Genomic DNA, 21,933 nt, shown 5'->3' with positions numbered 1-21,933 from the left:
GCTGATCTTAGTCTTGTGTGGTCTCTCCCTCCCTCCGTCCCTTTACTTTTATTCTTAATGGTGCTGTAGGTGGCCCATTAGGGAGCCACAGGGCCTGTGTACACACATGGCCCACTCAGATGAATCCTTGTGTGGTTCTGATAAGGTTTCAGGATCCACCCTGTCCAGGGCTTTTGTGAGCTAACAGGAAAAGTCCCCTTGGGGTTTGATGGAAGTATCTAGAGGTGAGAGCCCTGCTATGCAAATCACCTTCCATTTGAGCCAAAATTAGCAATTAGCAATGACTTCCACCAAGTGTACCCTCACTTGTGTGCCAGAAATCACCTGGCCACTATTGACTGCCTTCATCATAGTATCCCTGATGGTCAGAGAGCATGGATTTCTACAAATATTCTCTAGTTCCCTCCTCACCTGCAAGTAGTTGTAAACATTCACTTGCGTGTGTGAGGTGCACGTAACTTTGGTATGCTTTTTCCAAAATGTGTATTGTCGAACATTGATTCCTGGAGATGTTCATATTCTGCAAAAATGATTTCATGGGATTGATTCAATTAAACAGGAGGCCATTAGACTGAGGTGGCTCTAATGCGATGGTAGACTAAGCAAACCAAAATCCAAGCCTATAAATGCCTCAAGGTTAAGAAATCGAAACCTAAGGGCAACCAATCAGAAATAGCCAATCAAATAAGTCCCTTTTTTCCGCTTCCTCACTTTCTCTATATTACTCTTTCCCCCGGCTCCTGTCAGATTCCTCCTCACCTCTTCAGTTTGTCATTGCCCGATTCAAATTGGTTTTTGCTCAAATAAACCCTTAACATTTTTAATATGCCTCAGTTTATGTTTTAACGATGGTTAAATCAAATTTTAAAATGCTGGACTAAAAAATATGTAATGGAATGCAAAAAAATGAAAACGTTTTGACTTTAGGACTTGTCAAAGTCATTAAGATTACTAAGAGCATTGTGAGTCTTCAAGAGGAAGATAGAATATATAACATTTGCCCAAATTGTTTATCGTAAGACCCAGTGAGTTCATCATGATTTCTGCAGGGCAACTTTCTATAAGTAATTCCTCAGGGACCGGCATTCATAAAATTCAAGGCTGAGTGGTAGAAAGGATGTAGGGTGCCATCCACGGTCTAAGAAGGAGTCTCACCTGGAATAAGGCATGTCCCTGTTGCCCCTCTCCATGGAGCTTCTTGCATCCAGAGCCATCAAGACTGGGAACAATTTTATTTTAAAGTCTGAGATTCTTCTCTCACAACGTAAGTGTTTAATTCCAGTCCCTGCCTTCAACCTGAAACAATAGAAGACCCAGACTATAAGGTATACTGTTCATTATTTCAGTTCCTTTTTTCCCAGATTCAATTGGGTCCTATCAGAAAACAAAGCTCATGGTGGCTGAGAAAAACAGGTCACAGATTGACTTCATTTGGCAATGAAGAATAATAGCATATGTCCCTGAATCTCTCCTTTGGCAACACTAAAACTTCCACGTGTTTGCAGAATAAACTGTCCGTGTTTATGCGACACACTGGAGCAGCCAAGAGTCCAGACTAACCTGTTTGAAGGCCTCCTAAGCTGTGATTTGTAGTCAAACCTATTGCACATCCTAACCCGATGTTTAACAAACCCCTTCAGGACACATATATTTTCAGAGGCTTCCTGGGATGAGCTGTAGTCTAAACATAACCTGGATTGCTTTAGAGTGAACATCTTTGTCAATTCCTCTCTGCAGTCAGGGGCTCATTTCCACATAGATGAGTATGACAGACCCAAGGAGGGAAGACGGCCTGGATCAAATGGAAAAGATTTAAGTGCTTGGCAGAAGCTCAAAGCAAATCCTAGGGATCTAGGCTTTGGGTGGAGTGCTCTTTCAGGAGATTTTGTTGTTGGTTGTCTTACAGTCTTGACATCCAGTCTGATGGTTGGGTATAATTTAATTTTTAAATACCCCATGGCTAACACAGGGACACTAGCCTCAGGCGACTGTCCCACAATGTAAAGGGAATTGCTGCTGTACAGTGTAATATTCAGTTGTTACAAGCAATTTCTTTTAAAATCTCCATAAATTTTTCTTCATATATAATATTGAAGATATATTTCAATATTTTTATATTTATGTGTTTTTATTTACTTCTTTTCAGTAGGATCTGAGGGCACAGTTTTATTACACAAATATGAGATTTTTCAACACACAAGCTTGTTTTTCATCCTTATGTTGCTTATTCTGCATCAGTGCCCAAAAAGTTAACTACATCACCACTCCTATAGCAATAGAACACTACGACTTTCCTCTTTCGTTTTTGCCACTTTTTTTTTTTTTCCTGAAGAAGTGTCACGGTAGTGATAAAGTTAATTTATGTATTGGGACCCACAAAATGGAGGCCATCCCAGTGGTCCAGTCCATGCCACAAATCTAAACCTCAGTGTCAAGGAAACCTAACAAACACCAATCACAATCCTCCAACTCAGCTGTAGCTAGCTTACCTGACCTCAGAAAAATATGACCTGCTGGACTTATAAGGAAATCCCCAACCTGCTAGCCAATCGTGGCCTGTTTCTTTCTTTCTTTCTTTTTTTAATTAAAGATTATTGGGGTGACAATTGTTAGAAAGTTACATAGACTTCAGGTATACAATTCTGTAATACATCATCTGTGTATCACACTGTGTGTTCACCACCCAGAATCAGTTCTCTTTCCAGCACCATATATTAGATTTCCTTTACCCTCATCTACGACCCTCCTCCCCTTACCCTCTGGTAACCACTAAACTATTATCAGTGTCTATGAGTTTTTGTTTCTTCATTTATTTGTCTTGTTCATTTGTTGTTTTCAGTTTTATACACCACCTATCAGTGAAATCACGTGGTTCTTGACTTTTTCTGTCCGACTTATTTCGCTTAGCATAATAATCTCAAGATCCATCCATGTTCTCACAAATGGCACTATTTCATCTTTTCCTCTACTTAACCACGGATGCTAAAGACCTATACACTGAAAACTATAAGACATTTTTTAAAGAAATTGAAGACACAAAGAAATGAAAATACATTCCGTGTTCATGGATTGGAAGAATGACCATAGTTAAAATGGCCATATTACCCAAAGCAATATGCAGATTTAATGCAATCCCCATCAAAATCCCAATAGCATTTTTTAAAGAAATAGAACGAAAAAATCATCAGACTTGGGTAGAGCCACAAAATTGTGGCCGTTTCTGCTTTGCTTCTCCTTAGGCTTCCAGAACTGCTCTTGCCCAAATCCCTTGGGAAGCATGCTCCATCGCTTCTGAGGCTCTGCACTCCCCCAACCCATGGACTTTTCCCTCTAGAATAATGGACATCAAACTCATTACTAAATTGTTTTAGTTTTGTCATTTGACAGTTTATACAAGGAGGTTAATTTGTTGAGATGTAACAGGCAGGCAGGCAGGGAGAGGGCCTATAAAATGTGGGTTGGTGGAAGGTGTGGTTGAGAAGGGATTAGGGGAAATGAGGACAGAATTAATGACCATGTAAACATCCACTGGAAGATGTCAGGAAACCCTGTGTATTTGACCATCTAAAGTAACCCATTTAATCACTCCCTTATCTGTACAGCATGTTGCAGCTTTTGTGCATTCACGTGGCTTAACTACATGGGATTTTGACAATGCCCTTTCCCTAAGGGAAATGTTGTCACTTCTGACCTGCAAAAGACAAGAACACTCTAGCTGAATATATTTTCCAAGATTTTTTTTTTTATGTCTAAAGGAAATGAAATGAAAATCACAGACAATTTTATAGGAGAAAAAAATAAAGACATGAAATGAAGCTGGGCGCACAAACCTTTATGGTACCCTCCTGGGGGCATAGGTGGAGCAGCTACAAGGGGAACAGTGAAAGCAAGGAGGTGTATCCCTTGGCATGGGGTGGGAGAGCTCCGGGGGTCAGGCTGGAAGGAATCTATACCTACTGGATGAGACGGTCCTTTCATCTGTCAGCTCTTTTCTAATCAGTTTACAGGAGGCAAAATTTCAGATTATGTACTGGAAAGCCATTTGGATTCCTCAGTATGGTGTTCTCATTTCCACAACCTGAGGACTTTTCTACAATTCTCCTTATTCCACAGCAGCAGAATAAATCGTTCCTTTATCTGTACTGCATCTTGTAGCTTTCGCACATCGATCTAGTGTCACAATTACCACCCTATTTGATTACTTGTCCTTCTGTATTTCAGTAATTCTGGAGGCACAGCTAGCACACCATATTCATCTCACTTCCTCAGTGCCTAGCATAGTGCCAGGTGTTTAATAAGCGTTCAGTTGATGTTTGTTAGACTTAATTGAATTGAATGTGGCCACAGTGGGAGTAGAGAGGGGAAAAGGAGAGGTGTAAACCGACTTTCTTTTTATACTCAGAAGGAAATTAAGGGCACAGTTCTTAGAATCATTAAGCTTCATTTTTCCCACCTGCAGCAAGAAATCCGTTAACTCCTAAGTTGGTGCAGACATGCAAGCATTCACCACACACCCTACCTTCTTTATAGCTCAGCCTGAAAACTGAGGCTCTGTCTCCATAGTTCACAGCCTGAACAAGCCAATCTGGGTTTGTACCAGCCACCAGCTGCTCCCTGTCCTTGTCAGACAGAAAAATAGATACATGACCTATAGCTGTCACAAATTACAGTGCTCATGCTGCCCAGAATAGTACAAACTGTTCTTTCTTTTCTCAACAGTCAATCAACCTAGATGTGGAAAACCCATTAGGGCATCTTTGCTGCGCTTGCCCTGCCTCTCTCCTCTGCTCATCGCATCCCTGGAAGAAGGCCTCTGGGCCTATTTCTTTTTCTAAGTTAGTTAAGGTCGGGGACAGCCACTGCTACCGATGGGATGCGATTACACACACACACACACACACACACATGCAGATTTTATTCTTAATCTCTCTCCCTTAAACTGCTCCATACTCAATTTTTCACGGCTGAGTTTTGTCTATTACTCCTCATTAGAGACAGCTGTTACCTCCTCAATTCATCAGGTATTCGTGAAGTATCTTACGAGTGTAAGGCTATGTATGTAACTATTGGCAGGCAAAGGACAAATATAAACGTCATCTCTGCTTGATCTGACCATGATCACTACTGATGCATGTAAGTGGGACAGCTCAAGACCCTGTAGGGAGGTGTAACTGGGGTAGGTGGTGATCACCTTGTTACTATTAGGAGTATTTAGGCAGAGATTTCACCCATTCATTTGTGTGTTCATTCATTCACCCAGTAGTTATTAAGTGCTCACTGTGGACAGAAACCCCTGTATTGCCCACTGTTTTACTCCCATGTCTAGGAAGGTGGCTGGATGAGAATTATGAACTGGTGGTTGTAGTGGTTGGGGGATGAAATTAAAGCTCATTCTATATCAGTTTAAATTCTCTGACTCTCTTGATAGAACTGGGCAAAGCTGATTATTCACAGATTAATCCTCTCTATATAAAAAAGTAAATTAAACCTATTCCAAGAAAGACAACATGAGATGTTGTTTTCCTTCCTGGATCTCATATATTCATTTTTATATATTTTCTACTGAATTAAAAAAAACGAACAAACAAAAAATCTTCAAAGACAGTTATCAAGTTATCTGTATCCATAAACTTCCCTATTTGCTTAAAGCAAAATTTTCTTACTGAGCTCTTGAATTTTTTGGAAAGCAGATGCAGGGGCCTTATGTCCTCAGAAGTTTGGGGACCTCTCCCCTGGGCTTCTTCCTTTGGACAAGCTGGGCATTACCACACTATAGAGAGGGACAATGATACCCTCTAGTGGCTGAGTTTTGTCAAGATGCTTTTTGCTGCTCTCCTTGCCTAGTGAATGGAGACAATTTGTTCTTTCCCCAACTTCACTGCTCACAGACAGGAGCAACTTGACCTGAGTATGGTGGTTATTTCAACATTCTTCCTCATGGAGATAGTATCTTCTTTGACCATTATGTACTTGCACGCACAAAGCACCAGCCTTGGCATTAAAAAAAACAAAACAAAACAAAACACCCACTGGGATTAGAATCCTGGTCTCAAGCAAGAACAATGGTTGCAAGTTCTTTTCTCTAAACCTCAGTATGGGGACTGCTGTGAGGATTAAAACACGTGAATGTATTAAGATATCACAGGTAGCACACCAAGATGCAAATAGTACATTAATCAACTATTCTCCAAAGGGACTGCTCACCTATTTTTTCTTACTCTGGGTATTAGAAATTTGACTTTAATTGTCACATGGGATCTAAATATATGAACATACCCAGAAGGGCACAGTGATTCTTAACAAAACCTTTGAAATACTTTTATAAAGTATTGAGTTAAATGCTCTGCCAGGAGAATTAAACACAACTTATTCTACACACTTACCAGAACATTCTGTGTACATCTGGGATCATTTGTAGAGCTCAAACTCCAAGTGGATCTGGGGTTTATTTTACTCAAGTGATAAGGAAATGAAAGAGAATTCAGACTGGACCAACAGCAAAACTAAGAGTCTCATCTGATTAGGCCATTCTTTGTGGGTTAGTTTTTTGTTTTGTTTTGTTGTGTTTTGGGGTAGTGGGGAACAGCGCAGAGCAGAAGCTCTCTTGGTAACCTGTACTTCTGCAGATCTCTGCTGTCACAACTTCCCTGAGGAATCATGTTCTCAGTGGAGTCTGATAGTATGTGAGTTGGGAATGAAGTGGGAGCTGAAAATATATTCTTCTACTTGTGCAACACTGTTACGTCCCAGTGCAACACCATTAAACATGTGCAAACCATCTTCTGTCCACAAAAGTGGCCACAGCTATGTGAACTAAAGGCATTTTAACGCCATCACCTGCGCTCTTTCCACTTCACTGTAGTTTTCAAACAAACATGTGTTTAATTCCTGGTTCTACGGCATATTAGCTGTATGGTTTGGGGTAAATGATTTGACCTAACTGAGCTTAAATGTTCTCATCTCTGATACAATAATATCTACTTCATAAGATTGTCGTGAAGATTACCTGAAATAATGCAGATAGCAACGTAGCACAAAATCTGACATGTATGTGTGTTGAATATCTCACAACTATCGCTGATTGCTATTACTAAATATTCTACAAATAATAAATATTTTTAAATAATAAAAATTTTAAATGATAAAATTTTAAAGTTATTAAGAATCTTTAAAATTTTAGATGTGCTCCATGGTATATTTGAACACATTTACCTGCAAAATCCAAACATCACAGCACACTCCCACTCACTGTTGGAGAAGATAATGTGACAGAAAAATTTGTACTTGGCCGTTGTACAAGTCAAGGCCATAATTGCATTCACTCTTCAGACAGTCTTCAGGGCCCCATCTTAAACGCCATGGCTATGAACAGGATTATTAGAACCTACCTTATAAAAGCCCTCCAGCCAGCCTGTGTCAGAGTTCTCTGCGCTGTCTGACAGGCTGTCCAGAAGCTGGAACATGGGCTTCCTAGGAGCCAGCCAACTAAACTGCCCGCGTCGTCCCTTCTCCACCACAGAGTGGCGCCAGAGAGTCACTCCGGAATGTGGCTCACACTGGCCAGGGCCTGCTTAAGGAGGGGGGATGGGGAAATGGGGTCAAATATATGGTGATGGAAGGAGAACGGACTCTGGGTGGTGAGCAGACAGTGTGATATATAGATGATGTTTACAGAATTGCACACTTTAAACCTATGTAATTTTCCTAACCATTGTCACCACAATAAATTTAAAAAAGGAGGGTGTGTTTACAAGCGTGTTTCATTTGCCCTGAAACCCTGGCTCAAGTCAGTCAATTTGAAAAAGAAAAAAGACTCGATTTTTGAAAGCAGTTCTCTGCAGGGCCTATAATTCCTGAGGCAAGCACTGTGCTGCTTTTATTGTCATTTCATGATAGAAGTGGACAGAGAGGAAGGCACTGAATCTTCCCCTCTAATCACCAGGCAGCTTGGCGTCGGTCACTAGCTTCTAGTAGACATTTAGGAAACCCTGAGGCTAGTGCCAGTTTCAGGGCATATGAAGGGGCAAAATAGTCCATTTCAAGGGAATTATGGGGAAAGGATGTGGGGAAAGAGGAGAAAGAAAGAGTCATCTAGAAGTGTGCAGGAATGAGGAGGGAGCGGGGAGAGCGTCCGTTGTGATCAGAGAGAGTGTAAACAGGGGCATGGTTGAGCCAGTCCAGTGCCTGCAGGTATGTCAAGAGCAAAGGTATGCAGAGAACATCACCACGCTGGTCTCTGACTCAGCCAATTCTGATGCTTACAACATCGCCACACCAAACTGCCAACCAGGTAACAACGGTAATGTAAAATGAGGAAAGACAAGACACAGCTGCTAAAAAATGAGGGTAAGAAAAAGGCCCAGATAGCTGGAGAACAATCTTGCGTTCACTGACTTCAAGATCTTGCTATGGCTTCCAATTCCACTCAGAGTAAAAGCTATGGCCTTCAAGGCCCTCCACGACCAGGCCAGCACTTGTTTCCGGCCTGATCTCATCTCCTCTTGCTCTCCTCCTCCCTTCTTCTGCCCTAATCTCACTCTTTTCCTCCCTTCCTTGCTACTCCTCAACATTCCAGATACGCTCCTGCCTCAATGTCCTTGTACTCCGGTTCACCCTGAAAGGGTAGGTAGAAAGGTAGAAATGAGCAGGAGAAGGAGAGCCCTAGTCCCGGTTCGGAGGCCCCCTGCCGCTGCCCTCACTTGTTCAGCAAACACCTCGCTTGTTCAGCAAGATATTGAGAACAAGATGTGTTGTTAGAGGAAGGAAAACTGCCAGAGAGGGAGAGAAACCATCCCGCTTATCAGAATATGCATGCTGCTTCTCAGGACCATTTTTAATGAGCTTCTCAAATAAATTATAGGAAATTAACAGGTTCACACTTAATGCCCTGAGAAAAACCTTGGGACCCAGAGGGGAGGATGGGACACCTCAGCAGAGAGAGAGAAAGAACAGAGAGGGAGAGGGGGAGACAATTCTACCATAGAGATGAAAACCCTCACACAATGAAGGTGAGTCAGCTTCCCTCCCTTGGGTCGGCCTGCGCCATGTTTCGGAGTGGACTCACTTTTACTAACAAACTTCTTGCTCTTCTGTTTTGCACAAACTCTGTCTCTTGACTGAATTATTTCCTTCAAAAAGACAAGAGCCGAGGTACAAATGCCATTCCCAGTAACAGCGTTGCCTAGAATGCCCTCCTTACATGTCTGCTTAACTCCCTCCCTTACCACCTTCAGGGCTTTTGTGTGTGTGTGTGTGTGTGTGTGTGTGTGTGTGTGAGACCTCTTTATGGCTACTCTGTTTAAAATTGCAACTCTCTCACCTCTTTATTTTTCTTCATGGCATATGTCACCTTTTAACACACTATGTGCTTCACTTATTTATTTTATTTATAGTCAGCTTTCCCCTTCCTGAATACAAATTCCATGAGGAGGCAGAGGTTTTCCCTGTGCTCTTCATCACCCAGAACAGTGCTTAGCACACAGCAGGCACTCAGTGCAGATTTGTTGTACAACAATAAACGCTGGACTTGCTGTTCTCAGCACCATATTGGTGGGCATAGATGCTCCAGGGAGTCATCAGCCCTGAACACAGGGCCTTACACAGAGCTGTCAAGGTCAGGTTCTAACCCAGAAGGCTCTCAGAGTGCCGATGTGTATGAGACTCAGCAATAGAGTCCTTCCGGTCTGTGGCCTGATCACCCAACTGACTCCGAAGAATAGACATCAGATTGGGAGCACCAGTGTGTAAGCCCCTGTCATCAGAACACTAGGGGTGTCAGAAAATAAGCCCAGCATGAAGGTTGGTCCCCATGAGAGAGAGAAGCCATATATTGAAGGCAACATATGAAGGTCTGACAATTAAGTTTGAGAACTCATCCTAGAAAAAGTGCTACATACACCTCATTGCTGAATATCACTAAGATCACCTCTGAAGTACTCCCCTAGGGAAGCTGTGCACTGATGCCAGTGCCTAGTCTACCCTTCAAAGCAATTTTGGAACTCTTTTTCTGGAATGGCCATCAGAACTGTTGTTGTATTACCCTTGATGTCCTGAATGTCATCAAAATGTCTTCCTTTCAATATTTCCTTTATTTTCATTTAAAGAGAGAAGTCATTGGGGGCCAGATCAGGTGAGTAGGGAGGATGTTCCAATACACTTATTTATTTACTGGCTAAAAACTCCTTCACAGACAGTGTCGGGTCAGCTGGTGCATTATCGTGATGTAAGAGCCATGAATTGTTGGCGAAAAGTTCAGGTCATGTAACTTTTTCATGCAGCCCTTTCAGCACTTCCAAATAGCAAACCTGGTTAACTCTTTGTCCAGTTGGTACAAATTCATAATGCACAATCCCTCTGATATTTAAAAAAAAAAAAAGGGGGGGGGGTAGCAACATCACTGCAACAAGTTTGTGAACTTAATTGTCAGATCTCGTGTGGGTCTAGAGCCAGTAGTACAGTTTCAAGGCTCTTGGTCTCACATGGAAAAGTGCTGGCTTGGGTGGTAAATGGCCATCAACTGTGATCGGATGGCCATCAGCTGTGGCTAGTTGGCCGTCAGCTGTAACCTGTGAGCCATTGGCCACTAATATGACTTCTGTGGCTACACTGGCAGCGGATAGTGGTTGGCAAGCACGGATTGCAGTTAGCAAGTGAGATTGGAGGGCAGAGAAGTGGATGGCAGTTTACAGATCATGTGGCTCCTGCTTCCTGTGTCTCCAACCCGGCCACCAGTGAGAATATAGTGGTATGACTCCCCTATATATTGCTCTGTGGGTGTTCCTTTTTGGCCTCACCATATCCTGTGTTCTTATGTGGGGAGCAGGAGCTGAGACCCTACATGACACCCTACATGACACCTCATATATATGAAGTTTGGAGGCAAACCTTAGGATCCAGATTACCCAAGGGCTATAGACGAGATAGAGGTGTGTATGCTTTAATGTGGCTCTCCCCAACCCCACCCCTGGCAAAAGTCAGCTCACATCTCAGCCTGGTCCTTTGTGGCCCAGATGCACATCCTGAGGCTTATCCTGGGATTATTTTACAGGCGTGGATGGCATATCAAAATTGAGTTGGGTTCTGGAGTAGGTAAAAGATGTCTGACGATTATATCACCCAGTTCCTAGCAGAGATGCTCAATTGTGAGATCCTGAAAGGCCTAGTGTTTCTTGTATATATTCTTATTTTATCCTCATAACAGAGACATTTTTAAACAACTAAGGAAAATGGGCCCTGGAAAGGTTCAATGTTCGTCCAAGCTCACATGGGAGGTGACAAGTGATGACGTGGGGGTTTTCCTCCAGTTTTGTCTCTGAAGCTACGTGCATTTGTCTGAACCACAGTGCCACATGACATCAGTGCCAGAGGCTGGGCCCTTCCTGCCTGGTTCCTCACAAGTCCTGCCACCAGCCTGCCTGAACTGCTTCAGTGTGACCTCCTAGATCTGGCTGGTTAGAACACGTGGTTCAGCCAGCAGCCAGGCATAATGGGAACAAAAAGAGCCCAGATTGGTTTTAATGTATAGGATGGTAACTATAGTTAACAATATGTAGTGCATATTTGAAAGTTGTTAAGAGAGTAGACCTTAAAATTTCTCATCAAAAAAATGTGTAACTATATATGGTAACAGATGTTAACTAGACTTATTGTGGTGATCATTTCACAATAAAGACAAATATCAAATCATTGTGTTTTACCCCTGAAACTAATATAATATTACACGTCAATTATGTCTCCATTAAAAAAAAAATGAAGGAGGAATTTTGAGAGGAGAAAGCCAAAGTAATCAGAGGACTCGACTCCATGGACCCACAGAATATCTCCTTCCAGGAAACCAGTTAAAGGCTGGGTTGACATTTGCTCTCTTCTCATTTGTTGTAAATGAGATTTTGGTAAAAGATAGTCTTAATTATTCTAAGCAAAGGATACCCTGTAAGGAATGAAATGCCATCACCTGAATTCATTCCATCACTGGGTTTGTGAGCAAGGAGGCTGCCTAGCTCTATGGAGCAATTCTACAACACTTTAGAGACATTATTGTTTTGCACCTCACCATTATCTCAGAATGTCAAGTATACAGCAAGGATGGCTCCCCTCCTCCTACGATGAAGGCAACGGAAGTGGCAGAAATAAAAGCTGCGTCCTGCTGCCTCTTTCTTTCCAGCAATTCTGATCTCCAGGCAGACCTCTTCTCATCTTTAATCTGTCTTTCAGTGAGGATGAAAGGTGATCCCAGACAGGTGGGATAAGAATAAAGTCCTCACCAGTGGGGAAAAGAAAAGTCCAAGTTAAGCCAGATTTGAGTGTTCTTCCTGTCAGTGTGTAGGTAGTTCCTGTGGCAGCCAGACAAAGATAGCTTCCTCAGGCATTAGAGAGCCATGTCCTTCACCAGGTCTCGATGCTGACTGAGCCTGGAGAAGGTCACTGAGACAATGGTCCCCTTCAGGAGTTTTCTCTGCCTGAAGCCTGTTCTATTTTACTTCTTCCAGGATGTGGCTACAAGCCCTAGTGAGGTAGCAAGTGGTACCAAATGCAGAATTCATCCAGCAAATGTATTTATACAACAAATATTTTTTGAGCACTCAGTATATGCTGGAAACTCTGAAAATGCGTGTGAAATAAATCCTTGAGTTATGGGTCTCCAAGGGTCATGCAAAGTCTTTTTTTGGTGGCGATAGGAACATGAGTATTATGAACTAGGCCATATAAGGAAAAATTAGTCATTGGTGCTTGCTACTCGATGCAGTTTATGAAGGCTGCCCTTGGCTCTTGCATTTCCCACAGTTCTCTATTACATTTCTGCTTTACCTTAGACCAGAGACATTTCTATAGCGCTCTTGCTTATAAAGTAGCTTAATTGAATGTCTTCATATTCTGGATTTTTTCCTTAGAACTACCCTCATCTAAAGTTACCAATTCTGGGTCTCATTATTTAGAGGTCCAGATAAATTTATTCAGGTTAATACTCGTAATTGGTTAATGTATCACCCTTATTAACGTTACATTTCAAAACAACGTGTTATACCTCCACTTAGAGGAATGATAACTAGCGGGCAACTTGCAGAGGCTAGCTGCCTCATGAGGTATATCGGTCCACGATGAATGTGTAACTCACATCACATGTCATTTCATTTAATGGAGTGGCAGCCACCTGTGGAGACAGCCTTGTTTCCAGAGGGTACAGATATCCCCTGGTTTAACCCCAAGTAAGCCAGACGCTCCTTGATTTCAAGAGGATCCCATCCATCTCCTCTGCAGACTCCACAACAGATAATGTTTCTCAAATTTCTCTAAAACGCCATTGGAACACTTAGAATTCTGATGCGATCTATGCTTACAAAGAATGATGTCCTTGGCACTGTACATCGAGTGCGGAGGGGACTCTGCTGGTGCTTCGCCAGATACTGGCGACCCCTTTGCAGCGTGTCCCTCCCTGACGTCAGCGCGCTTTTGCTTCTAAGCGTCTACTGCTCTCTGGAGGGCTGCTCTCAGGGCCGCTGGAGCCTTTGCTGAAAGTGTCTGGGTGTGTACGTCCCCGTGGGTTAGCCCTTAGCCAAGAACTGAGGGGCAAGAGGGATGAAAGTCTCGCTCAGAGGCTGAACTTCAGAATTCCTCCCAGGACCAGGTTGACGTCACCCTTAGGAAGATTTTGCCTGAGTCACACAGTTGTTTGCCTTTCTCCTCCCCTGTTCTGCTTTCTCCAGCTCTTTCTCAGTTTTTTTCCTGGGCCTGGGAGAACTCCCTTCATAAATCACTTGCACATCCTCATTCCAGATCTCCTGGGGAACTCTAAAACAGGGTACATGAAGACAAGTAGCACGCCAAACCATTGCCCCCAGGGATGAAAGCAACAGTTTCAGTCTCAATGCAGGCTTTCCCGAAATATGTTACTAGGAACCAGATACCCCTTTAACATGAAATACATGAGCACCTTCCCCAACCTTGATGTTCCTCCTGGTGGCTTTCACAGCATTTAACAGGCTACATGTCTGACTCCTGTGTCTGACTAAAAACTCCTGGGGGTAGGAACTCTGTTCTGATTATTGTTTGAATTTTAAACAATAATTGAAATGATTAAATAAACCACATATCGTGGGGCACCCACAAAGTCCCAGGAGCTCTGTTGGGCATGGAGATGCACAAAAACCATTGGGATGGAAGTGGCCTTAAATACTCTTTTTGTAAAGCACAAGTCAAAATACACAGAGTAGTGCGTTAATTTTCTGTTAATGCATTTGGTAGAAATATTTTTGCAATTTTGATGAAATAGTGTAAAATACTTGCAGGCTGCAGGCCCGGCCCCTGCTTGGAAGAGGAGGAGCAATGAGATGATGCAGCTTATCCTTGGTTGAAGACAGCAGCAGACAGGTTGCAATTAATGTCTAAACTCTCCCTCTTACTGGGCATTCGTGAATTGCTGAAAGAAATCATTACTTTCCCATGATGTTACAACCTCAGCCCAGATTCCTTACGGGAGAAAGTTTAAAAAATATATTTGCTGATCCTGTGACACACTAAATGCTTTTACTAACCACAAACAGTATTTCAGGACTTCTGATTTGTCCTGAGGGATAGCCATTCAAATGGCTATAAAGGGCCCTAATTGCTCCTCACACCAAAGTTTTCTTTATAAAACCGCTTTGAGATCTTAAACTGTCAGCAACAGTGATTGGTTTAAGAGGTTCAAGCTAATACATATCCCAGAGTCAAACCTAACTGAATTGGCGATTTGTGAGGAAAAGTAGTTAGGTCGCAGAATGCATAGAATCAGGCAGAAGCAACAAACTGAGACAGTCTGCTTGTGTCTTCCTCATTAGTGAGGCTAAATTAGTGAGGCCAAATGAACTTATGCTACCAACCAAGGGTTGACCATATCCTATTAGTCAATCATGAAAGCCGACTGGATGATGTCTGTGAGGCAACTCTATTGGGTAGACCCATAAATGAATTAATAAGAAAAAGCAGCATATGATTAATTCATTACTTACTATTACTTTTTGAGTCAAAGGATAACTTTCTTATTGAATAAAGTATGAAGTGAATAAGTCAAGTTGCTTACCGTCTAAGAGGGAGATGGAAATTAATCGGAAACTACCCAAGGACTAGATAATGCCCCAAATTTCTTACATGGGTTTGGTACACCCTCTACCAATTAAGATGAAACTACAAACCATAGCAGATAAACTACCCCTACCACAGAAGGGTCCAGGCTTCATTTTCTACTTTGTGGATGTTGAAAAATTTCTTCTCAAGCATGGTATAGCTATCTGGGATGAATAAATTAAGAAGTCCTTATGGAACTAGTTTGTATTAATTAGGTCAGTGGCTTATAAATTGACTACTTGTATTCCATTTCTAGTACTGCTACTGGCAATAGCACCCAGCACATTGCAATGACTATAGTAGGTTTTAAGTAAAAGTTTTATGAGTGAGATCTAATATGATACCTACCCTAAACCATCTTATACTATTATAAAACGATGCAAAATTATTGTAATCAAAATTAATATGTAAATGTGCCCTGAAACTTTTCCAAATATTGTTCAAATATAATTCATTTTCATCAAAATGGCAGATGTGTGGCATGAAGGCCAACTTCCCATGTCCATGGTGCATCGTTCATTGTCTCTATGTCATTCTTTCCTACTTACCCTGATGGGGCCTCAGACACTTAGCACCATGCTCCGGATACTAGGTACCAATTAATCAGAGAAGCATGAGTTGAAACCTAAATTTCATTAGACTTTATGAGCTTTAAGAGGGGGTGGTTTAAGACAGGGTACAAAAGGGAATTTAAGAGCTACATCCTTTCTGCACAATTGCTACATTAACTGAATTGCTTATATATGCTAAGTACTATTTTCTGAGCCTAAAATGTATTAACTCATTTCAATATCACAAAAACTGTAGTTTTTTTTTTTTTTTTTTTTCAATCTGTAGAAGTGGGATACTGAGGCCCAGAAAGTTTAAGAAACTTAGTGAAGAATGCACAACTGATAATTTTTAGAGCTGGGATTCAAGTCCACATGTTCTGGCTCCAGATCCTATACTACTGGGCTGGAAAAAAAAAAACTCAACAGAAGAGGTATATACATATAGAGGCTAGAAAAAACGTTAAAAATCATTGAAATTTAAAAAAAAAGAAAGAAAGGACAAGTGAGACAAGAAACAAACAAACAAAAAAACCCATATTTGTAGCATAATGTTTTTTCCTAGGAACCTAACAATGCTTTGAAAAATGTCTTTGACTATATGTTCATTATATGCATATATTATATATGCATTATGTGGTTATATATTATACATCATGACAAACTGTATATGTATATATGTGGATATATATTCTACATATCACCAATAGTAGCAACAATATGATGTTAACATTTTTTTGAAATGTAAGGTAACACTAAAATTTGACCTTTGCCAATTTTTCTGAGGAGTAGTCTATTTTCTGAAGAGGGAAGGGTAAATGTCAGATGGCTGAATCACAGAATACTGAAAAGGTTAAGGCAAAAGCAGAGCACCATCGTTCTTTTAGTCTGAGATACGATAATACATAAACTTACTTTATTCTGAGATTGTTCTTATGGTGACATGAAAGTCTGTTTTCATGGACAATGATTAGGACAAAAATGCAGTGTAGTGAAGTTCAAGACTCACTTCTTGAATGTCAATATCAAGGTTTTCTCTAATGATTTAGGGAGAAAACATTCATAATGTCCTGTGCATTTCCCAGAGGACATGCCTGTCTATCTATCTGTCACACAGTTTATCAGCGGACAACGAAAAAAGCCTATGGCTTACAGGATGAGCATTAGATAAAGAAGAAAGGTGAGAAATTCTTGGATTCTATATATACCAACTTTTTGATGGTTTTACTTCAATGTCCTAGATAACATTATACTCAAGGAGTGCTATGACTATTGTGAATATATGATCATTTTAGTAGGTATAAGTTCCCTTACCATTGAATGAGATGGCTATTCAATATGACGTTTTCATGAATTTGAACAATGTGAATCAATATCCCTATGATCCACTTACACTGGATAAATTGACTATCCATCAGATAGTACTAATATGAAAACAAAACTATCATATAGTTGGTCAGTGTCTCCAGCTATTTATTCAGTTGTACAAAAATCTCTGCAAAAAATGGATTCTAAAATGAAAGCTTTTTGTGACTTGTCAATAGGTGTTGTTATCATCAAATTCATCTTGGGAAATGTTTTAGAAAGTGTCTGTGGAAACTTTTATGGCTGTAGCTGGAAATACAGAGTAAAGAAGAAAACTCAAGAAATCATTCTAATGATTCAAGAAAAAAAACACACAATATGCTTTAATTACCTAGGTCTTTCAGAGAGTCCATGGTGTATCTCTCACCTCCGCTGGTCAGACACATAAATAAAGACTCAGACTATGAGTCAGTGTTTTGTATGATAACAGATATTTAGTTTCCATCCACGGTAGGATGCTGGGCTGGACCCCTACACAACCTTTGATTAACTTGCTCCCTTGGAAAGCTAATTAGATGTTTCCTGAGTACAACACAGATGTCTGGGTCAGGAATTCATGTCCTTTTCTCCTTCTCCAATGATTCAATCTGCACACTCTACCTCAAAGGATAGAGACTCTGAACTATAGCCTAAGCACTCATATCCAGCACCAATCAACAGAGCTGCAGGCACAACTGACAGACTCTCATAAACCCAGCCTGGCGCATGATGACAAAGGAAGGCTTCAGAGTAAAGAAGGAGACTGTATCTGCTTGTTAGAATCTGAACAGATGCTGGCCATAGTTAGAATGTGGCACGTGGAGAAGCATCTCTTCCTTGGCCTGATGCTGGAAATTTGTCCTGATACGTAGTGATTCTATTAGGGGACTCCTCTGGCAGTCTACTTGGTTGGCAAATACTACCATATAGTGTCTCCATTTTAATGGGATGTTTGGGTTGTTTTTACTATTTACATGGCGGTAAAAATTATTTCATACTGGAATAGTCTAGGATTCGTGGGACCTACTGCCCAGATAAGTCAATCTGTTCTCCACAGAGTCACGGTCATTGAATATACTATTTCTCTCTGAAAACTTCCTTAGTGTTCCATACTGAAGCCCAACTCTTGGCTTGGTCACACTATTCCCACCCCTTCATATACATCACCATCTTTTATTCTTTTTTATGTCTATATTTCTTCCGAAGCAAAATCTTTTCACCCATAGCCTTCCTTGATTAATACTATTGTCTGTTTCTAAGCTAAGTATGTATTGGAACTAAGTATGTTTGTAACAAAACCCAGGCAGTCCTGGGTTTTGTTACAAACTCTGACACTTAACTCTAGGTGCAAGTTACCTAGCCTCTAAAAGCCTCCATTTTCTCATTTCTAAAATGAGGAGAATAATAGTATTTACCTCATACAGTTGTTCTAAGCACTGAGTTAGATTAAATTAGATAATGCATGGAAAGCATTTATCACAGTGCCAGGCCCATGGTAGGTGCTCAGTGAACATTTTTTATGGTTGTATTAACTCCCATTTCTTTACTTGGTTGCCAGCTCCTTGAGGTCAGACACTCATTTTCTATTCCTTTCAATTTCTGGCTCATTTTAAGCAGACAGTAGATTCTGCTAATTCATTTTATATGCTGAGTAAAATCATATTGAATTTGTGTTATTTCTCCATTTCAGAATAATAAAAACAGCAGACAGTAAAACTAGGCATTGCAAAAAGAGAGACTTCAGTTTGTTTGCTGGTGGGTCTGACATGAGGAGTAGAAATGGCTTGGACTCAAGGAGCAGCTATGTGGTCAGAGGGTTAGACACCACTGTTCTATCCCTTTATGGTACCCAAACTTCCCAAAAGCACCAAATCTGAGAGGAGAAACATGACAGAGAGAGAGAGAGAGAACAGTTTGGATAAATAAATTTCAACTTATTAATCACTTTATTTCAAAATGTTAAGCTGACTGCAACACAAATACAGGATTTAAAGCCAGTGGTCTTGAGACTTATGAAGGATGGTCCTGCCTATGACCATCTTTTGCTGATATACCTTTAATTAACCTCTTGCTGGAATTTTTAAAAACCTTTCTTAAAATATAATTGGTTTATCTTCTCATCTTCCAATTAAAAAGAAATGAGAAGAGGTGCCAACTCAGTTGACCTTTGAGGAAAATCTGTTGACGTTAGGACATATTAATTTTGAGCAATAACAGGTGACACTTTATGGCAATGCGTTTTACTGAAGAACCCACAGTCAAGACTGGTACATTTCCCAAAACTTTTTTGTCAGGTCAGCCCAACTTAAAAGACACTGAGGACTTTGAGTATCTTTTCTAGACTCTTCTAGAGTCAAGCTCATTTGGTGTCATAGAATGTTCCTTGTCATGAAAGCCAAGCTCCTGCATGGCACAATACAGAAGCTTTGTGGATACTAGATTATTTTAATTTGCTGATAGCACATTTGGTGGAGGTTAATTTTTGCACCCTCTGATTCAAATACTGTCACAAAACATTTGAAAATAGACCTTTTCTGTATCACTAAAAAAAAAATAACTTCTCAATAAATAATACCCACAAAGACAAAAATAACTGAATATAAAATTTCAGCTATATTTTCTGCTGGTTGTGTCAAAGTTCTTTGATTTAACTTCAGCCAAATTTGGGGCTAAACAGATGTTCTGTGACCATTTTATCTTTAAAATGAAGTTAAAATTTTGCATTTGAAGCTTCTCTTTATTGAATTTAAAGCTACACTTTCAGTTAATGGCCAGCATCATCTAAGTATTGATAGTCTTCAGGTAGTTGAACAGATGAATCACCATTTCTCTCTTTTAGTTGTTTTTGCTGTTGCCTCACATCATTGGTAATTAGTAATAACCTCTTAGTGGATGCTCACAAATGCAATTTTCTATTTTGTATATTTTGAAAGGAGGGTAAACATACTGACTATAGCAGGTAAGTATTTGCAAGTAACTTCAGCACTTTTTTCCTTTACATTCAATGCCAAATGTGGGACTTCACCTGTAAAGGCCCTTGGAAATGGGACAAAACTGCCATAATTGGGCCAAATGACCACAATTGTTTGTAGCTTTGATACTTCTCCAATAAAGTATTTTTATTTGGTCAATAATTTTTCAGTCACAATAAAAAATTATAACATAAAGAGCTTTGAGGGTCTATATTGGCTGCAAAAGCAAATAGGGCAAGAATTTCATGTGTGTGCATGTGCGCACACACAAACACACACAATTGAACCATGTTTCCAGGGTTCAGCGGAGGAAGCATTTTTTAACTGGTAAATGTAACATTTTCAAAGAGATGAATCAGAAAATTTAGGAAAGACTTAACCCCATTTTGCACCAACATTATCAATCATATTCTATAAGGGCTAAGTGGGGTAGATGATTAAACAACATTCTCCAAATGGCCATAGATTATTTTTCTCTAGGTTTCAGGTCTGGAAATCACCATCAGGGGATCCACAGAGCAGGCAGGAAGGTGCCTGAAATCACCATCAGAATGGTATGTCTGCCCCCTGCCAGCTGAGATAATTCCCAGGCAGATGCTACATGGCAACCACATCATCACAACACTTACACCCAAGAAAGCAGTTTCTAAAATAAGCACCAAACAACTGGGCATAATCTGCATCACAATCTTCAATCTCCAGCCTGAACAATGAAATTTATCCATGAAAAATATTTAATATCAGGGTTCTGGATGATAGGATGACTCAAGTTATCTTTGAACATTTTCTTATTGAAAAGGTGGTCACACTGGTACTTAAAAAAATAAATCAGAAAATAATATGGCTTCAAGTGAACAAATAAATATGGATTTTGGGGGAGTCTTTGCATTATCTATTGCTTTCCTCTTGATTTGTTTCCACTGACAATTTCTCCCCAAGTTTTCTAATAAGTTCTGCTAGATCTTCTGAATTTTGAGTTTTTTCTTCTAGGAGTTCATAGCGGAGACTTGAGATGTCCTGTTTAATTTCCTTTAGTTCCCCTTTAAAAAACAAGAGTGACAAGAGGTCAACTGTAAATACATAATGCAGAGAAACTATCCATTCTAGAGTAGAGTGAAATCAGTCCTAATTCCACACAAATCTGTATTTTGAATCCTTTCAAAGGAAATAACTTCCTAATGGGGCAGGTTTCTATTTTCTCAGCTAAGTATTTTGGTTAATGGAAAGATTATAAAGAAAAATGATAACAAAAGTCCTCTGAAAGTAAATTAAAGGGAAACGCTGGTGGCAAATGTTTCAGATATTGAGAGGAACAGCGCTTCACCTTTCCCAACCACTTCCTCCTCCCTCCAAGTCCCCCATATACATAATACTTATCTAGCAAGTGGCATCTGTTCCCCAACTGTGGAGAAATAGCCGATTTCCCCAGAATTTAATAGTATTGATGATTGGTGAAGTCCCGTCTTACCCTTGAAGCTCCCCCTTCCCACACCCCTTTCCATCCCTCCCTCAGCTCTGCATCAGGCCGCACATCCTGCTCACGTTCAGGGGCCAACTTGTCCCTGTGTTCAACTCACCTTCGTTCACTTCGTCACTCTCCTTATCAGTCTGGGCTTTTAGTACGTATCTTTTAATAAGCCTCTTCATTATTTTCTAGAGAGAGAAAAGAAAAATCCATCTCAGTTTTAGGTCCATGACCAATCTCTTAAGTGGCACAGGTTTGACTCTTTCTTCCAGTAGTGAGCACTTTAGAAGCTATGGCTACCAAAGATTAAGATGATTTACCTGCCCAGGAATGCATACTATCTCCAGGTTGTTAAAGCAATTTTCACATCACCTGGGCTAATGACTCAACAGTTAATTCTTGAGAAAAGAGCAAGTTTAGAGTAAACATCTAATCCTTGACTCATCGTGCATATTTTCTTTGAAAAGTATTAGAGCAAGACAAACCCTTTCAGTTGGACAGG

At 40.5% G+C, this 21,933-nt stretch overlaps 1 protein-coding gene across 2 annotated transcripts in view; it reads right to left on the bottom strand.

Annotated features, from left to right (window-relative positions):
- Positions 1–18,943: 18,943 nt before the first annotated feature.
- The window catches only part of TRPC6 (transient receptor potential cation channel subfamily C member 6), a 115,566-nt gene continuing 112,576 nt past the window's right edge, over positions 18,944–21,933 (bottom strand). Inside the window, exons 11-12 of one of the 2 annotated variants that reach the window (XM_019714511.3) lie at positions 21,544–21,619; positions 18,944–21,006 (exon numbers count right to left, since the gene is read on the bottom strand). In XM_019714511.3, the coding sequence (XP_019570070.2) occupies positions 20,855–21,006; positions 21,544–21,619 (228 nt within the window). In that variant the 3' untranslated portion in view covers positions 18,944–20,854. The remainder of the gene's footprint in view (positions 21,007–21,543; positions 21,620–21,933) is intronic. The other variant, XM_019714510.3, reaches the window with a different exon arrangement.

The sequence above is a fragment of the Rhinolophus sinicus genome, chromosome 14, assembly GCF_057876585.1.
Source record: "Rhinolophus sinicus isolate RSI-liver-muscle chromosome 14, RSI-T2T, whole genome shotgun sequence".
NCBI classification, from domain to species: Eukaryota; Metazoa; Chordata; class Mammalia; order Chiroptera; family Rhinolophidae; genus Rhinolophus; species Rhinolophus sinicus.
The sequence above is the reverse complement of the archived record's forward strand: the minus strand, read 5'-3'. Positions and strand labels throughout refer to the sequence as shown.